Here is a 17,006-nt window from a genome sequence, read left to right on the forward strand (position 1 = left end):
ATTACATTAAAAATCACACAAAAGAACAACTTTCTGGTAGTTTGTGAAATCACGAAGCGGGCCAATTTCAAAAATTGTTGTAAGAACCGAAGTGTTGCTCGGAAAGTTTATTTTTACAATTTGTAAGTTGATTCCACTAGCAAAATGTCCTGCTGTAATTTTATTTTTAGTATTGACCTAGTAGCAACAATTATCAACCGGTAAACAAAAGTAAATCCGAAATGCTTCCGACCTACATAAACTTACCCATCGGGTAATGACATAACACCGAAGCCCGTTGCGTAGCGGATCCATCTGAACTTTAGCCAAATCGAAAACAAGAGCAAACGCACACACACGCTCACGAAATGCCAACCGAATGCATCGTTCGCCAAAACTGCAATACCGGTTACTGACGCAACATGCAGCTTACCTTACCGCCTCGTCTCGCCGGGTGATGTGGGGGTCGCATTTTCATACTGGAAACCAGTTATCGACTGTTCAAGTGCCTCACGACCAGTGACGACACAGCTCGGTAGCGATGGGTTCCTTCCCATGGGTCATATTGGGCATGAAAACATGAAGTGTGTCCCGTGGTTCGACCTCGATGCATAAATCTCTCGAAACAATTATCGTGCGAAACGATGCACACGTGAAGAAGCGGAAAGGTTAAGATTTTCAACGAAATTGTGAATGAGTTATGACCACTGTCAATTACGCATCGTACAAACACTGCTCATTTTTCCTCTGCGGGTTACGCTCATCCCTTAGTGGAAAGGGTTTTCGAGCTTGTAGCTACCTCGAAGGTAACTGTCGGCATTCTACGGTTTTAAATTGGGTCATTGTGCTGTGGTATGCAGTTATTATTTTTCACTTTTCTTTTGTATTTAACCTTGATATTATTGGTTAAATGAGAGCCAATTTCCAATTGAGGTCAAATAAGAGAGTTCACTTTATATCTGAATTCAATTGCGCTACTAGAGATTAGTCGAAGTTTTGTTATCATTTTTTTTTTGAATATTTTTATTGCTAGAAGCCGAATTGATTAAATCAATTATGGAAACAAAAGTTAGAAATCCATCTGGTTAGGTTAAAAAGTGCCGATTTGTGTTTGACTAAATTTATCATGGAAAGTGATCTAAAAACTGTCGTTAGAGAGAAGCACAGTAAGCTTCATAGTAGCAACCACGATTGACTTCTAAAACCAAAAGGTATTTATTTATTCTTTATTTAATAGCTCCATCTGAAATAAAACTTAAAACAATACACTGAAACAGTTTACTAAATCGTGACTTGAATCGTGAAATAAACCGGGATGATGGTTCTTCAAACTCATGAAACTTCTCGATGGTCGTTAAGGTTCAAATCATTGCAGTTATTGGTTTGAAATAACCAAAAGTAGTGCCATGAAACCGTGGCTTAAGTAAAGTACTATTGCGAATAACTTTCGGAGGAACACGAAAATTTAACATGGAGAGGAGCTCAGAGCTATAAACTTCACCATTGAATAACTTAGCCACAAAACTAGCTTGATGAATTCGTCGACGCCGTTCTACTGTATCCATGCTCAATAATCTGCATCGATCATCGAACTCCACGTCAATTGATAGGACAGTCAAACAAACAAAGGGCTTAGGTTACTACCTTGTGGCACATCAGATAAGTTCGTGAAATTCGAAGACGTTGTTGAGTCCAGGTTAACACAGAGGTCCTATCCATCAAGTGAGATTGCAGCAAATAGATAAATCGTTCAGATACCCCAAGCTTCGATAGCTTGGCTGTGAGAATTTCGTGGTTACTTGAATCTAAAGCTGTTTTTAGATTAGTATATATTGTGTTGATCTGGGATCCGAGTTCCAAATGTTCAAAACAAGTAGAAGTATCAATGGCGATTGGAGTAAACCCAGGCTGCTACTACGAACAGAAAACTTAAATTTTCATTGCAAATGAGTCTATGAATCGGAAAATCTTTGAGGAAGCCAAGGGTTGGCGGATCGATGCATAGGGCGCAGATCTTACAAGCCAGTTGTTGTATGTTCGATGTGCCCTGTGGAAGGATTCTTAATGTCAGTTCTCAATCAATGTCCGCGGTTGGGGACTGAACCCGAAGAGACGAGTCGATTTCGATATGTGATTGAAATAAGAATTAGTTCGTTATCTCTAGTATCCTAAATTTAAAGGGCGGGTATGGTCTAACACTTTTGAAAAATGTTTTTGGCATTAAAAATGCCTTACTCTTCACTATATGGGGCCGGGTGTCAATTAAAAGTTTCAAAAATAGTCGCGTAACCTTTTTGTGTCATAATTTAGAACGTTAATAACTAGGTCATTTGTTGATGTATTGTTATAATTTAACAACCAATCGATTCGGAAACTTTTAACTTAAACCTGTATGACGACGTCGTTTCAGTATTTCAATAGCATACTATAGAAAAAATGGTTGGAATCGACCTATGTTTTCATCCACCAATCCCTGTTGTACAAAATGACGTCAACTTCTTGTTCGGCATAGGAGGCTTTGCGTCATGCATAAAAAACACCGCATCGTTATGCGTAGTATGAAGAGAAATCTATAAATATAGGTTGTACAATATTTCTTTGCATAGGTGATGTTTCACTGTGAATGAAACAAGTAGCTTGTCCAGTCAGCTGATGACTAGATTATATATGCGTTCACTTGCTGGATTGTCGCTTTTGCATTATGTCTTGGTGAAATTTCCTGTTGTCTGCGCAACACCGTGTTCGCTTGAGTATCTTATATATCATCTAGCTATTGAAGAACCGAATTAGCGTGGTTACCGATTCTTTTGAAATATCCCTTGTATTCAGCAAATTTTTGGTCGATTTTGCCATTAAAAATGCCTTACACTTCGCTTCCCGAGGCTGGGTGTCAATTTAAAACATGCTAAGCCAATCGCGTAACATTTTTCTGTCATAATTTTGAACGCTTATAACTCAGTCATTTGTTGATGGATTTATATAATTCAACAACCAATCGATTCGGAAACATTTAACCTAAACTTGTGAGATAACGTCATTTGAAAATTTCAATTGCATACCATTGAAAAATTAGTTTGAATTCAGTATTTCTTTCGATTCTCTGGTAACTATCAGGACAATTTAGAACCATCTTATTATTAATCTTTTTCATTGAATGTAACTAAACACAATGAACTATCTCTCAGCATAAGCTCTCAGACAAAAGCAAAGTTTTGGCATTGCATTCCTTTTGTGGAATTTGGCCTTTCTGTTTCAACAGACTTCCCAGCTGATTCATAGCGTACAGGATCATTGCATGGCTAGTACTACGATCCTACTGACACTAAGAATCCTTCCAGGTCGAGGCTCGAACATACGACAACTGGCTTGTAAGACCAGCACCCTATACATTGAACCGCCAAACCGGGCTGGGGCCCTTACACACTTTAATTGAATCAAACAATAATCGTGTAATTTAATTGAATTGTGAGGAATGGATTTAATCTTATGAGGCATAATATTTTAGTCTAAGTTAGATTCCAAGAATCTCATAGAAGAAATTCAGACTAAGTGTAACAAAAACAATGCAATGCAATGCAAATCAATATGCAGTATCAATTTGAACAAGTTATTGTCCCACCAGGAATTAAACGCTTCAAAAGATTCAAAATTAAATTCTGAAACTAGTCTGAAAGTTTACTGGTACAACATTTTTCGTTAAAATAAATAAAATCTTCTCTTGTATCGATTAACTGTTTATAAAATTAATAAGTTTGTACGTTTCTCGAAAATTACTATCATAAAATAAAATAGTTTCATTTGTTCAGGTTTAAATCTTTAGGTTGTTTGTATCTAAAATTGAGCTTTCAAGTAACTTTGAAGTGTAGTGAAGTTTAGTGTATCATCATCATTATAATCTTTATTTTTGTATTTATTATGAAGACCATAGAAACGTTTCATTTTTAATGTTTTTATGCTCGGTCGTGTCTTGAATACAACCCTCTATTTTTTTTTTGTATTTTATGATAGTAAAACATTTCAAGAATGATTTTTTTTATTTTCAAATCACTCGAAACAAAACTTTGGAATTTTACCTTTATTTCCTCTTATCTTACACCTGGACCTGGAAGGATTCTGGATGACAGTAGGATCGTAGCACCAGCCATGCATTGATCCTGTACGCTATGAATCGGCTGCGAAGTCTGTTGAAAAATAAAGGCCAAATTCCACAAAAGGAATGATATGCCAAAAATTTTGATTTGCCCATAGTCATTTAAAAACTACTTCATCAATTCTTTTCAAATTTTGTACACACTTTCTACTTTTAAAATATCCAATCCCAACGTTTTTATTTGTTAGGTTTTAGAGCTTAAAAATGACAGATTTATTCGTGAAAAATCGCGGTGTTAACATCAAACAAGCACAAAACAAACAATCAAACAAATTGCTATGTTGCTTTAATTTTAAAAACGATGAAAAAAACATTTTGCCATTTTTTTAGAACTATCGTTTAAGCATCGTAAAATATTTTGTAATATTTTCGTGGAAAAATATTGAGAATCAGAAGTCAACAAATCAAAGCAGCTTAGATAGAGTAGATGTTTTTCTAGACCCTAACGTTTCTGTTTCATTTTTTCTTTAATTTTTGGAGGTTGTTTAAAGACAAAACTACGATTTGCACGAAAAAATCCGCCATTTTGTAGCTGTAAAACCTCCCCAAAGGAACAAACAACAAAAAGGAAAACGTTGGGGTCTGGTGTTTCACAAGTAGGAAGTGTGTGCAAAATTTGAAAAATATTGGTGCAGTAGTTTTTGAATGACGATGGACACGGACTTTCAAAACCTGATTTCGAGAAAAACGCGTTTAACATTTTTTTGTCTATAAAATCGAAGGAAACAATTTATTACTCTAGGGAGCTCGTAGGTACTTTCAAAATATCACATTTTCGTTTGTATTTAGTTATAATGAAACATTTTGACAATTTTTTGTCAAGTTTTTAAGTCAATAGAAGCAGAAATCTTGGGCCTATGCACCGAGCTCTTGCTTCTTTGCAGTATGAGATAAGTAAAGATAATGGCCCATAACTTGTGGAGTTTTGTTCCGATTGGCTTACCCCTTAATGTCCACTCGAAGAATACCTTATGATAAAAAAAAACCGGAATTTTCATTTTAAAATTCCCGCGCTTGTCCAATCGGTAAACTTTTATTCTCTCAACGTTGGCAACACTTTTATACACATTCTGTCAAATTTTGACGCATATCGTACGATTAGTTTTTGTTTGGCGTCTATACAAAGAAGTTGAAAAATTTTCGTGTTACGATTTTTATAATGGATGAAAATTTAGAACAACGGCTCGCCTTTGAAGTGCCATTCGGTCGATTGTTGTGCGGTTTCGACGTCATATTCATAGATCCACACCTCATCACCAGTTATGATGCATTCGATGAATGTGGGGTCACTATCTGCGTTGGAAATCATCTCTTTGGCCACATCAACACGACGCTGTTTTTGAATGAAATTCAACTGTTTTGGCACCAGCCGAGAAGCGACGCGTTTCAAACCCAAAACATCAGTTAAAATGTGTTCGGCTGATCCATAAGAGATGCTTAACAACACAGCAATCTCTCTAATCGGAACAGAACGATTTTGCAGCACGATTTGCTTCGCCGATTCAATGTTTTCTTCAGTAACAGATGTTATTGGGCGGCCAGGGGTCTCATCATGATCAAAGCTTGTACCTTTGAAGCGTTTATACCACTCGTATGCCTGTGTTTTTCCTAGACACGATTCACCAAAGGCCTTTTCTAACATTTTCAACGTTTCGGAACACTTAAATCCATTTGCAACACAAAATTTGCTGCACGTACGTTGTTCTAAATTTTCATCCATTATAAAAATCGCCACACGAAAATTTTTCAACTTCTTTGTATAGACGCCAAACAAAAACTAATCGTACGATATGCGTCAAAATTTGACAGAATGTGTATAAAAGTGTTGCCAACGTTGAGAGAATAAAAGTTTACCGATTGGACAAGCGCGGGAATTTTGAAATGAAAATTCCGGTACTTTTTTGATCATAAGGTACATCCAAACCAAAGCTATTCCTGGTATAACGACAAAAAGAAGGCATACCGACTTTCGGTGAGACAAACACTATTCACATGCAAATTATACAAAACAAAATGGAAACTGTTTCTAAATTTTTTTGTTTGAATTCCTCATCCCAAAAAGTGCAGCTACTGGAGACATTTTGTCGAGAATCTACCAAGAGTAATTGTTTTACGTTTCTCATTCAACTCATCAGTGCATTAGCAGATTATGTTGGACTGCTAATGCCACCTCGCGGATCAACATAATCCGCTAAATAGTAGACGTAAAGTCATTGCTATTTGCAACGCACTTATTTTGCTCCTGTGACTGACTCATAGATGGTGCTATCATTGTCAAATTCATATGACGATTATGAAGTACACAAAGCATTGTATTGGTGTAGAATGGTCAGTAATATCGATTCTACGTATTTAGAAGGACCGCACGAAACGCTATCATGTTCATTTTACCCCAAGTTCCCTTTTTGTACTGGGTTGTATTCAAGTTTAACTATACACGCAGAGAAATTGAGCATGTTTAAAATAACAAATCGATTAGTAGATTTTTGAACTTGATTTCTGTTTATTTCAAGCTAGATCATGATTGTTACAAACCAATTTCTCCCATCAACATTAAAAATAATCTCTGTTTAATTTGAATCAAAATTTTGGTATAACCAAACGGAAAGTATATTTGTTCCGGCTGAGTTTATTGTTGAAACGAACTAACTATTTATTACGTGTCAACCAAAGTTGAGTTAATGTTATCAGCCATGTCCTTGTTGATTCAATTCAGCTATATCTTCAAAACAGGAAAAAAATTTAGTTCGATTTATCTATGATCTTATTTGTGTTAAGATACAACTAACTTTACCGTTCAAATGAACCGTAATAGTTTTATTTCTTGTGAACCAGAGAATTTTTTTTCCGCGCGAATAAACCAGGGCATTCTTTCTCGCGGATAAAGTTTGTACGCGTTTCATAAGTAAAATTTTATCTGCTTATTCATTCTCGTTTAAGGTTTTCAACAATTCAAGTGTACATTCTCTTCACAAAAAACCGGACTGATGGAGCACCTAACTGTTGGATGTTATAAAAATCGAAAAACCTTGATTATGGTATGTGAATTCGTTCGTTCATTGACAAAACTCTTAAATATCTTGAAAAATTCATAATTGAAAAAAAAAATGTTTTTCAGGAATTTTATAACGAATATAAATCGAAATAGAAGTTGTATCAAAAATTACCTTGTAAATTAGTTTGAAAGAAATCTTTTCATTCTTAAAAACGAACAAAAATGTACGATTCCAACAATCAAAAACGTTAGTTGAAATAGCTAAATTTAAGGTAATTTATTTCAACTAAAAAGTTTGTTAATTTAAAGCGCAACATTTCTTAACTTTATCGAAAGTTCGTTCATTCATAACAAATGTTTCAAATTGAATTCACTGTGAAATTGTTTGTCAAAAAATGACAAGAACGCACAAGAGAAATATTTGTTGTTTTTATCAAAATGTCGCTTGAAACAAACTAACCCACTGAGTAAAATTGATTATCATGTTTTGTAGTTTCAAGCAGCAATGTTTTCTATATCAAACCAGATTTTCTTTTGTCACTATTTTAACAAAAAAAATCGTTGCGAGAAACCCAAATTTGGTTATATTTACAATTTTTTTCTCTGCGTGTATAAAATAAAACCGAAGTACTTGCAGAAGACCGGATAGAATGTTTCTGATGTAAAAAAAAGTCTAACAAATCATTTGCATCTAGCTTCAATGATAGCAGGAATCTCGTTATACTGGTATACCCTTTTTTATTGTTAAAATATTCAGTTGGAAATCAATCTTCAATCTAAAAGCAGATAATCCAATACGATCTATCAATATTGATCCATATTCCTTAAAAAACTTCAACAATCGAAGTTCATACAATGGAAATGGCAGTACAAGCCCTTTCTACCTCAATTTATTTCATAAATTGTATCATTGGTTGAACTTTCTATAGAGTTCCAAAAGGAGGCTGATTGCGGTTGATGAAAATCGACTGATATTACGTGGAATCCCCTAAAAGTTGATTACAATTAGATTGAATAACCGCATGAATCATGTTTTTCTGTTTTACCCCAATATTGGTAGAATAGTTAATTAATTAATTAAATTAATTGGGGTAAAACGGGTTAAATGAGCTCGTACTGTTATTCCCGTTGTATGTAGTTGAATCACTGAAGTTTTTACGTAATATAGACCACTATTGATAGGTCGCATTGAATCTGCTCCAGGATTATAAAGTAGAATGAAACTTAAAATAAAGTTTGAGGGAAAATTGGGATAAAACGATGTTGCACGGTTCATGAGATCATGGGAACAATCTGGTAATTAATTTGTGGGGTTATATACGTAACATAGAACTATCTTGGTTTACCATAATTGGTCCAAACACCCATCAGCAGAACTTTTTTTCTGTAAATTTATTGAAGAAAAAGAATTGGAGTAAAACAGAATACAGTTATTTGCGGTCATTCCGATTAACAGCAATCCATTTATAGAATTTATGGGAATGTCAGGAGTACCATTTTTTTCAGAGTTTTACACCCAGTTTTTTCAAAATAAGGTAAAAAAGAGGAATTCGAGACAAAACGGGCATGATAGTGAATTTTGCGACTTTTCTAATTTTGCGTAAGAAAAACCTACTATGAAAATACAATTTACATAGATTTCTATGAAATTATTGAGTGAAGAAGCGTTTTTATCCTTTTTTCCTGTGCATTGGTTATATTTCATTGTACATCGAAATTGTGTGTAGCCGTAAAGATATCAGAAGGCAGTGCGTTTACGATTATGCATGAACATTTGACCATGAGAAAGCTTTCTTCAAAGTAGGTTCCGCGTTTACTCACAGTAGATCAAAAACAACATCGTGTTTATGATTCAGAGGAGTGTTTGGCAAAGTTTGTAAGTAATAAAACACATTTTTGTCGTTATGTGACAATGGATGAAACATGGATCAATAACTTCACTCTAGAATCAAAACGATAATCATCTGAGTGAACTGCAAACGATTAATCAGGTCCGAAACGTCAAGAGCCACAACTGGATTATGGATTCTGAGAAGGTTATGGATTCAGTATTTTGGGATGCACATGGTGTTATCTTCATCGACTATCTTGAGAAATGAAAAAACATTCAATAATAAATAGGTCATAGGTCGAAGAAAAAATCAATGTTTCACCAAGTTGCATAGACTGTTTTCGGAGAAATTAGCGTAACATAATGTGTTCATGACGCCCAGTGAAAATTCTAGAAGAACGGCGAATCCGCGTGAGTCACAATCGGAATCATTTATACTCAAGTACTATAATAATTGCGACTGATGTTTCCGACGTTCAACACGGAAAATGTCTGTCTGAGGTGGATGAATTCTGCATTCTAATTGATAAATTTACAAATCACGATGACACAGACATCCCATTGTATTGACGGAAGGTTAACGAACTATGTAATAAATGTAGTTGCAATCTACATGTTTTGGTGATTGAAATTTGTGAACTTCCTTGCATTATCCAACATTACTCTTCAAAAACGATCTTCGTGCGGACTACAAACTAATGGCTTCCCTTCTAAACAGTCGTGAAATCTTCAAATGGAAATTTACAACTTTCAGCCATTCACTTTTTTGCGCTGTGTAAACTGATCACATTTTACTCTTAGTCTAGACTGTAAATCAACTTATGTCGTTATGTCAGACGATATTAGTTATTGGAATGGGGAATTATTAAGAACGCTCAACGATTGAAACCTCCCCAGCTACTGACTCATGCGATCTTTGTTTTGGCGGTTCCACGGAGAAAACACGATATAATTTGACAAGCTAAGTATGTCCTAATCATGAAAAATTCTCAGGTACTTGTAAAGTACATTTAACTGAAAATTGATCAATCACTAAGCCGGTTGACCCATATTTACCCTTCAATTTCAACATCCTGCAGCGCACAGCGTTGTGTATCATTACAATTATTGAACTGATTTTCGCTTTAGTACGGGCAGGAGAACCTGCTAGCTATCTATCTAGCTAGCTCTAGCTAGCAATGCATGCCTGTCATGTCTCAGCCGGCAAACGATAATTCGTGCACCACTTTTTCATTATTACGAGCCAGCAATTCCTTTTGTCGGGCCACGTCACGTCTTTTGCAAACACCCTTGGCGGTTTGGAAGTCTCGAAAGTTATGTAATGTACGACTTTCAAACGGCTACGATTTACACCTATGGTAATTACAGATATGCCGGCTGTGAGCAAGGCATATATGTATGAACGTTCATGAATGCATGCAAGAATGCATGATTGATGGGTGGTTGGGAGGATTCTAGAAAAAAAGATCCCTTTTTTTTGTTGCTGATTGAACTCGATTACGTAGTTGACTTCTTTGCATGCGTGCAATTCAAACTCGAAAGTATCTCGCTAGTGCTAAGCATGTTATTGAGCAAATCGATCATAAAAACTTCTAACTTAGGTCACTCACCTCTTCCTCTTCTGATGCCTCCTCGGTGGTAGTGGTAGTGCTGGTGCTGGTGGAAGTGGCCGCCGGTGTTGTGCTGGTGGTTGATGTGCTCGAAGTGGCGGGCCCGCGACCAAAAATCAACGAGGTCGCTTTTAAGCCATCCACCCGTACCATCAGAGCTATTATCACTGCAAAAAAAAGTGATGGAGACGAGAAAAACAAAATGAAAATCAATTGGGTCGAAAATCATGCGTTCGGGAAATTGTCTGCTATCACCTACTCAATCGATTAATGAGCTGTGCTCACATTGCAAGCGCAAAGTGAGATAAATCCTATATATTCTGTAATTGTAAGATTGAAAATATAATAGTAATATACCATTAACGCGCAGGTTATATTAAACGGTTGACAGCTCAGCGATGTAAACAAATATTTGTTCTTAAAGTTTAAAAAGACAGATAATACCAGCACCCTCAGTAGATCATGTGGTTGAATTTAGTTTGGATAAGGAGCATTATTATTACATGACTGATGTGCAATAAAAATTTTAGTAGTTGAAATATTCAAAACACTTTTTAAATGATGTATGTTTAGAAAAAAGTGTAGGCTAATTATTCCTTGTCTAAAACTTACTAAATGGTAAATTAGTAGCAATCAGTGTTTAGAAAATTCATCGAATCAAATTCATAAAACAACTAACAATACCAAAAAGTAAGACATTTTTCAACAAACCTCACTGTGCAAAAGATTGAAATGAAGAGAATGAGAGAGAGAGAGCGAGAGTCCCACAACGAATACACATCCAACCATAATTGATCAAGTCGGCTGTGCACTGTGTAATGATTTGTTTCGCAGCCTAATTAACTGGGTCGATCGTAGTAGGTCAAATGGGGTAAATTTTCAGCTTTGCTTTTGATGTGGTGAGTACGTTTGGCGTACTCGTGTATGGCATCCAACAACCAAAGTGCTAAGAAATTTTACCATCATATATTGACTTGAAATTGCTGTGGTGATAGGGGAATTGTAGGTGAATCCGAAAAAAGGTGATAGGAAACTAATATCATAGAAAATAGTTCATTTTACTACCATTGTTTATATTGCTATTATTTCAGTATTTAAATGGCAAATCAATGATTCAGTTTGGTGTAATTGCTTGCTTTGTTTAAAGACCAACATGTTTAGTAAATTCGTAGCCAATTACTGTGGATTTTGAATTTTGAATTTTGAAGAATTTTATTGGATCAGTAGGGAAATCATTACTCTTTACTCAAAGATAATTTGAATACATTTGGAATTTAGTCACTTTGTTGTATATTTCAGTTTGGTTGTGTGATTGTTTTGGTATTGGAAATAGCTTAATTTTTTATTACTGTGCTCATGTACCCAATAATGTTAGGTATTTAGTTTAACTATTTAACTCTTATTTCAACCAAACGAATTCCATATTTAAGATCTTTTGCAATTTGGAGACAAGAAGCAATGGGGTATACATTTTCTTTTTTCTTCTGATCGGGAGTCCACCAGCCTTGATGTATGAATAAATAACCCTTTTCAATACATTTACAACGCACATTATTCAAAAATTTCTGACTTCTGTTTAAAAAAAAATTGTGATTATCATTTTGGTGGTATCTTTTTGGCAACACTGTTTTTAATAGTTCACACGTGAATCGTGTATTGTATCATTGTCAAACTTGTTCAGTTTGGTCTACAATTTAATCATGAATCGCCGTTTGACCTCAAATTTAATCATCAATTGGCGCGGGCAAAATTGGAGGAAAATCTACTCTTTTTAACGAAAAATTGTGTTCTGGTTGAATGGAAACGTCAACAAGTTAAATTGCCGCATCTGATGTGAAGACCAGCTAGAAGCATTGTAAGAGCTACCAATGCATCCTAAAGAAGCCACTGTTTGGTGAGGATTATGGGCTGGTGGCATTATTCGTGAAATACCGACCGATATATTGGAGAGACCGTGCGAGAATTGGAACTTGCGCATGGGCCATCTTAAGTGGAGCCGCGGCTGTTTATTTCAAGCTAGAATATGATTGTTTTGAACCAATTTCTCCCTTAAATATAAAAAATGTTTAAAGCTTGATTTGAATCTAAGCTTTGGTTTAACCGAACGAAACATTTATTTGATCCCGATGATTTTTTTGTTGAAATAAACTAACTATTTATTACATGTAATCCAAAGTTGAACTGACGTTATCGAAATATCCGTGTTGACTCAATCCTGTTGTATCTTTATTCCAAGAAAGAAATAGATTCAATTTATCTATGATCTTATTTGTGTACTGAAATAACTAAGTTTACTGTTCAAATGAACCGTAACAGTTTTATTTCTAATAAACAAGAGCCTTTTGTCCCGCGAGAATAATCCAGGGCATTTTTTTATCTCCCGCGGATAAAGTTTTTTACAAGTTTTATAAGTAACGTTTACATACGTATGTATCGATAATTAGGAATATTTTGAAAATTGCATAACATTACATAACACATTTTCTTTGCAAAAAATATTCCATGTAGGATCTTCATTTTGACTGATGGAGCACCGAATCGTTGGATGCTATAAAAATTAAAAAATTGAGCTTGATTGTGGTATGTAAATAATTTGATCGTGTAGCGACAAAACGGCCAAAAGTCTTGAAAAAATGCAAAATTTAAAAAAAATGTGGATTAGGAAATTGAAAGCAAATAAAAGTAGTATCAAAATTTACTTTGTAAATTAGTTTGAAAGAAATCATTTTATTCTTGAAATCAGACAAAAAATGGTTTCATGGTTTCAACAATCAAAAGTGTTAGTTGAAATAGGAAATTTATTTCAAGTAAAAGGTTTTGTGAATTTAAAGCGTTACAATTATTGACTGAGTTCGTCTGATTCAAAACTGTTTTTTTTAAATTGAATTTACTGTAAAACTGTTTGTCAAGAGATTGACAGGAACGCACAAGTAAAATATTTGTTATTTTTTATCAAACTATTGATTGAAACAAACCAATCCACCGAGAAATATAAACGGTCATGTTTTGTAGTTTCAAGTAAAAATATTTGCAATATCAAACCAAATTTTCTTTTGTCACTATTTCAACAAAAATATTCATTGGGTGAAACCCAAATGGGGTTATTTTTACAATTTTTTTTCTCTGCGTGTGGTTACACCTGCACCGGTTTAAATGTCTCAATTTTAAAGAAATTTTTTGTAGCACGTGTCTAGACAGAGTATCAAATTTTTATCCCTGTGGGGATAAATAGTATTGGTAGCTTATTAAATAACAGTTTTCAAATGAGACTAAATCTTTCGAAACCTCTTCTTAAATCTCCGAGAAATTTTGGTTCATTAAAAACACTGGGATTTATCGGTTACGTCGCCCTTAAAATTACATCTCTCGAACCGGGAATGTTTTTCATAACACTTCCAAATTTGATTGACAGTGTTAACTTTCAAACAAGCCTAAGTTTATCGAAATTCGTTGAATCATCTTCGAGAACATTCAATGGATGCCAAATGTGAGGTTAGTTTTTTAGTTTTTTCGAGCTTCAAACACAATTCAATAGTAGTCATTTCTGAGAAAATTTAGCAATAAAAAACCGCTTTTTGTCGGTTACGTCACTTATACCATTATATCTCCGGAACGGGAAGTTACAGCTATTTGATATTCAAACTTAATCCATAGTTCAATAGTAGCTATCAAACGTGACTTAAGTGATTTATAGCATTATATCTCCGGAACCGAGAATGACAGCCATTTGATCTTCGAACTTGATTCACAATTTAATAGTAGCTTTCAAACAAGCATGTACTTGTTGAAATTGTGGATTAGGAAATTGAAAGCAAATAAAAGTAGTATCAAAATTTACTTTGTAAATTAGTTTGAAAGAAATCATTTTATTCTTGAAATCAGACAAAAAATGGTTTCATGGTTTCAACAATCAAAAGTGTTAGTTGAAATAGGAAATTTATTTCAAGTAAAAGGTTTTGTGAATTTAAAGCGTTACAATTATTGACTGAGTTCGTCTGATTCAAAACTGTTTTTTTTAAATTGAATTTACTGTAAAACTGTTTGTCAAGAGATTGACAGGAACGCACAAGTAAAATATTTGTTATTTTTTATCAAACTATTGATTGAAACAAACCAATCCACCGAGAAATATAAACGGTCATGTTTTGTAGTTTCAAGTAAAAATATTTGCAATATCAAACCAAATTTTCTTTTGTCACTATTTCAACAAAAATATTCATTGGGTGAAACCCAAATGGGGTTATTTTTACAATTTTTTTTCTCTGCGTGTGGTTACACCTGCACCGGTTTAAATGTCTCAATTTTAAAGAAATTTTTTGTAGCACGTGTCTAGACAGAGTATCAAATTTTTATCCCTGTGGGGATAAATAGTATTGGTAGCTTATTAAATAACAGTTTTCAAATGAGACTAAATCTTTCGAAACCTCTTCTTAAATCTCCGAGAAATTTTGGTTCATTAAAAACACTGGGATTTATCGGTTACGTCGCCCTTAAAATTACATCTCTCGAACCGGGAATGTTTTTCATAACACTTCCAAATTTGATTGACAGTGTTAACTTTCAAACAAGCCTAAGTTTATCGAAATTCGTTGAATCATCTTCGAGAACATTCAATGGATGCCAAATGTGAGGTTAGTTTTTTAGTTTTTTCGAGCTTCAAACACAATTCAATAGTAGTCATTTCTGAGAAAATTTAGCAATAAAAAACCGCTTTTTGTCGGTTACGTCACTTATACCATTATATCTCCGGAACGGGAAGTTACAGCTATTTGATATTCAAACTTAATCCATAGTTCAATAGTAGCTATCAAACGTGACTTAAGTGATTTATAGCATTATATCTCCGGAACCGAGAATGACAGCCATTTGATCTTCGAACTTGATTCACAATTTAATAGTAGCTTTCAAACAAGCATGTACTTGTTGAAATTGGCTCAGCCATCGCTGAGAGGTAAAAAAACATTTTGCCGGTTGCGTCGTTTATACCATTATATTTTCGGAACCAGAAATCACAGTAATTTTATCTTCCAATTTGATCCACAATTCAATAGTAGCTGTCAAATGTTGGTTACGTCACCTATATCATTATAACTTCGGAGCCGGAAGTGACAGCCAATTGTTCTTCGAACTTGATTCACAACCCAAAAGAAGCTGTTAAACTAGCTTAAGTTTGTTATAATTGGTTCAAATATCTTCGAGAAAATTGTGCGGAGAGAAATCTCTGAATTGTGCACACAGAAAGGCACACACGCACTTTCCGCTCATCCTTGATATGATATATGATATGATACCCTTCAGTATATAACACTAGAGTTCATCGGAGCTCCTGTCAAATGCTAATTTTTCCATTAGTTCTCTTACCTTTCTATTGAGAAAAGCAAAAAGTTGTGTTTTATCATTGAGCAATTCCTGAGATTAACAGTAGAAAAAAGGCAAAGGATGTATTTTTACCTACACTTTCTTCAAATCGTTGTAACTTGGAAGCTGCAAATTGTACAAAAATGATGTCAATGAAGAAGCTGTAGGAAATCGATTGAGCACTCTAAAAAATATACACTAATTGAGGACTAATCAATCGAGAATTATAAAACCTACCGAAAAACTATAATTAAAACGAAAAACGTAATATTTTTTTAAATTAATTTTATTTCAAACCTCAACTAAATGTCCACATTTGGTACAAATTTGATTAGTGTGTATTGAAAAATAAAAAACTTAAAGAAAGTTGAAATAATTTAATAATCTTTACAAAACTTCAAGTTTATGATAAAAACTAGTCATTTAAATACTAGAATATAATTCTACGGATTGAAAGGAATAAATTTACCCATAACGACCTTTCTCCTGTAAACAACCGTTCTCGAGATAATGAGAAATTCTTTTGAAAAAATCGACTTCCTGGGATTTAGAAAATATCTCAAAATTAACAGAAAGTCGATTAAAAAAAACAATTTTTTTTTCGAGATGACACTAAATCTCGATGTTTCATGCAATTTTATTCTGACTTTTGGCATGAAAAAAAAATTTCGATTACGGAGATCTCATGTACTATGGTGATTTTTCAAGATCGAACATTTTCAAACCTTTACCGCCGGACAGCACCTCTTTGATCTCCGAACTTGATCAATGGTCTAACAATAGCTTTCAAACGGGCCTAGACTTGTTGAAATCGGTTCAGTCATCTTAAAGAAACTTGAGCGGTAAAAAAACAACGCGTTTTGTCGGTTACGTCACTTATACCATCATATCTCCGGAACCAGAAATCGCAGTCATTTAATCCCCGAATTGATCAAAAGCCCATTACTAGCTTTCAAACGAGCTTAAGGTTGTTGAAATTAGGTAAGCCATCTCCGAGAAAAAGTGCACTTACATTCACATACAGACACTTTCCGATCTCGTCGAGCTTAGTCTAGAGTTCTAGAAAGAGAAAGGCAAAAATCC

The 17,006-nt window shown here is 34.4% G+C and overlaps 1 protein-coding gene across 2 annotated transcripts in view; it reads right to left on the minus strand.

Moving 5' to 3' along the window:
* Positions 1-17,006, minus strand: part of LOC131439438 (zinc finger CCCH domain-containing protein 18) — a 161,731-nt gene that overhangs the window by 36,931 nt on the left and 107,794 nt on the right. For both annotated transcript variants that reach the window (XM_058610433.1, XM_058610434.1), the window contains exon 4: positions 10,566-10,732. In XM_058610433.1, the coding sequence (XP_058466416.1) occupies positions 10,566-10,732 (167 nt within the window). The remainder of the gene's footprint in view (positions 1-10,565; positions 10,733-17,006) is intronic.

The sequence above is a fragment of the Malaya genurostris genome, chromosome 3, assembly GCF_030247185.1.
Source record: "Malaya genurostris strain Urasoe2022 chromosome 3, Malgen_1.1, whole genome shotgun sequence".
Taxonomy (NCBI): domain Eukaryota; kingdom Metazoa; phylum Arthropoda; class Insecta; order Diptera; family Culicidae; genus Malaya; species Malaya genurostris.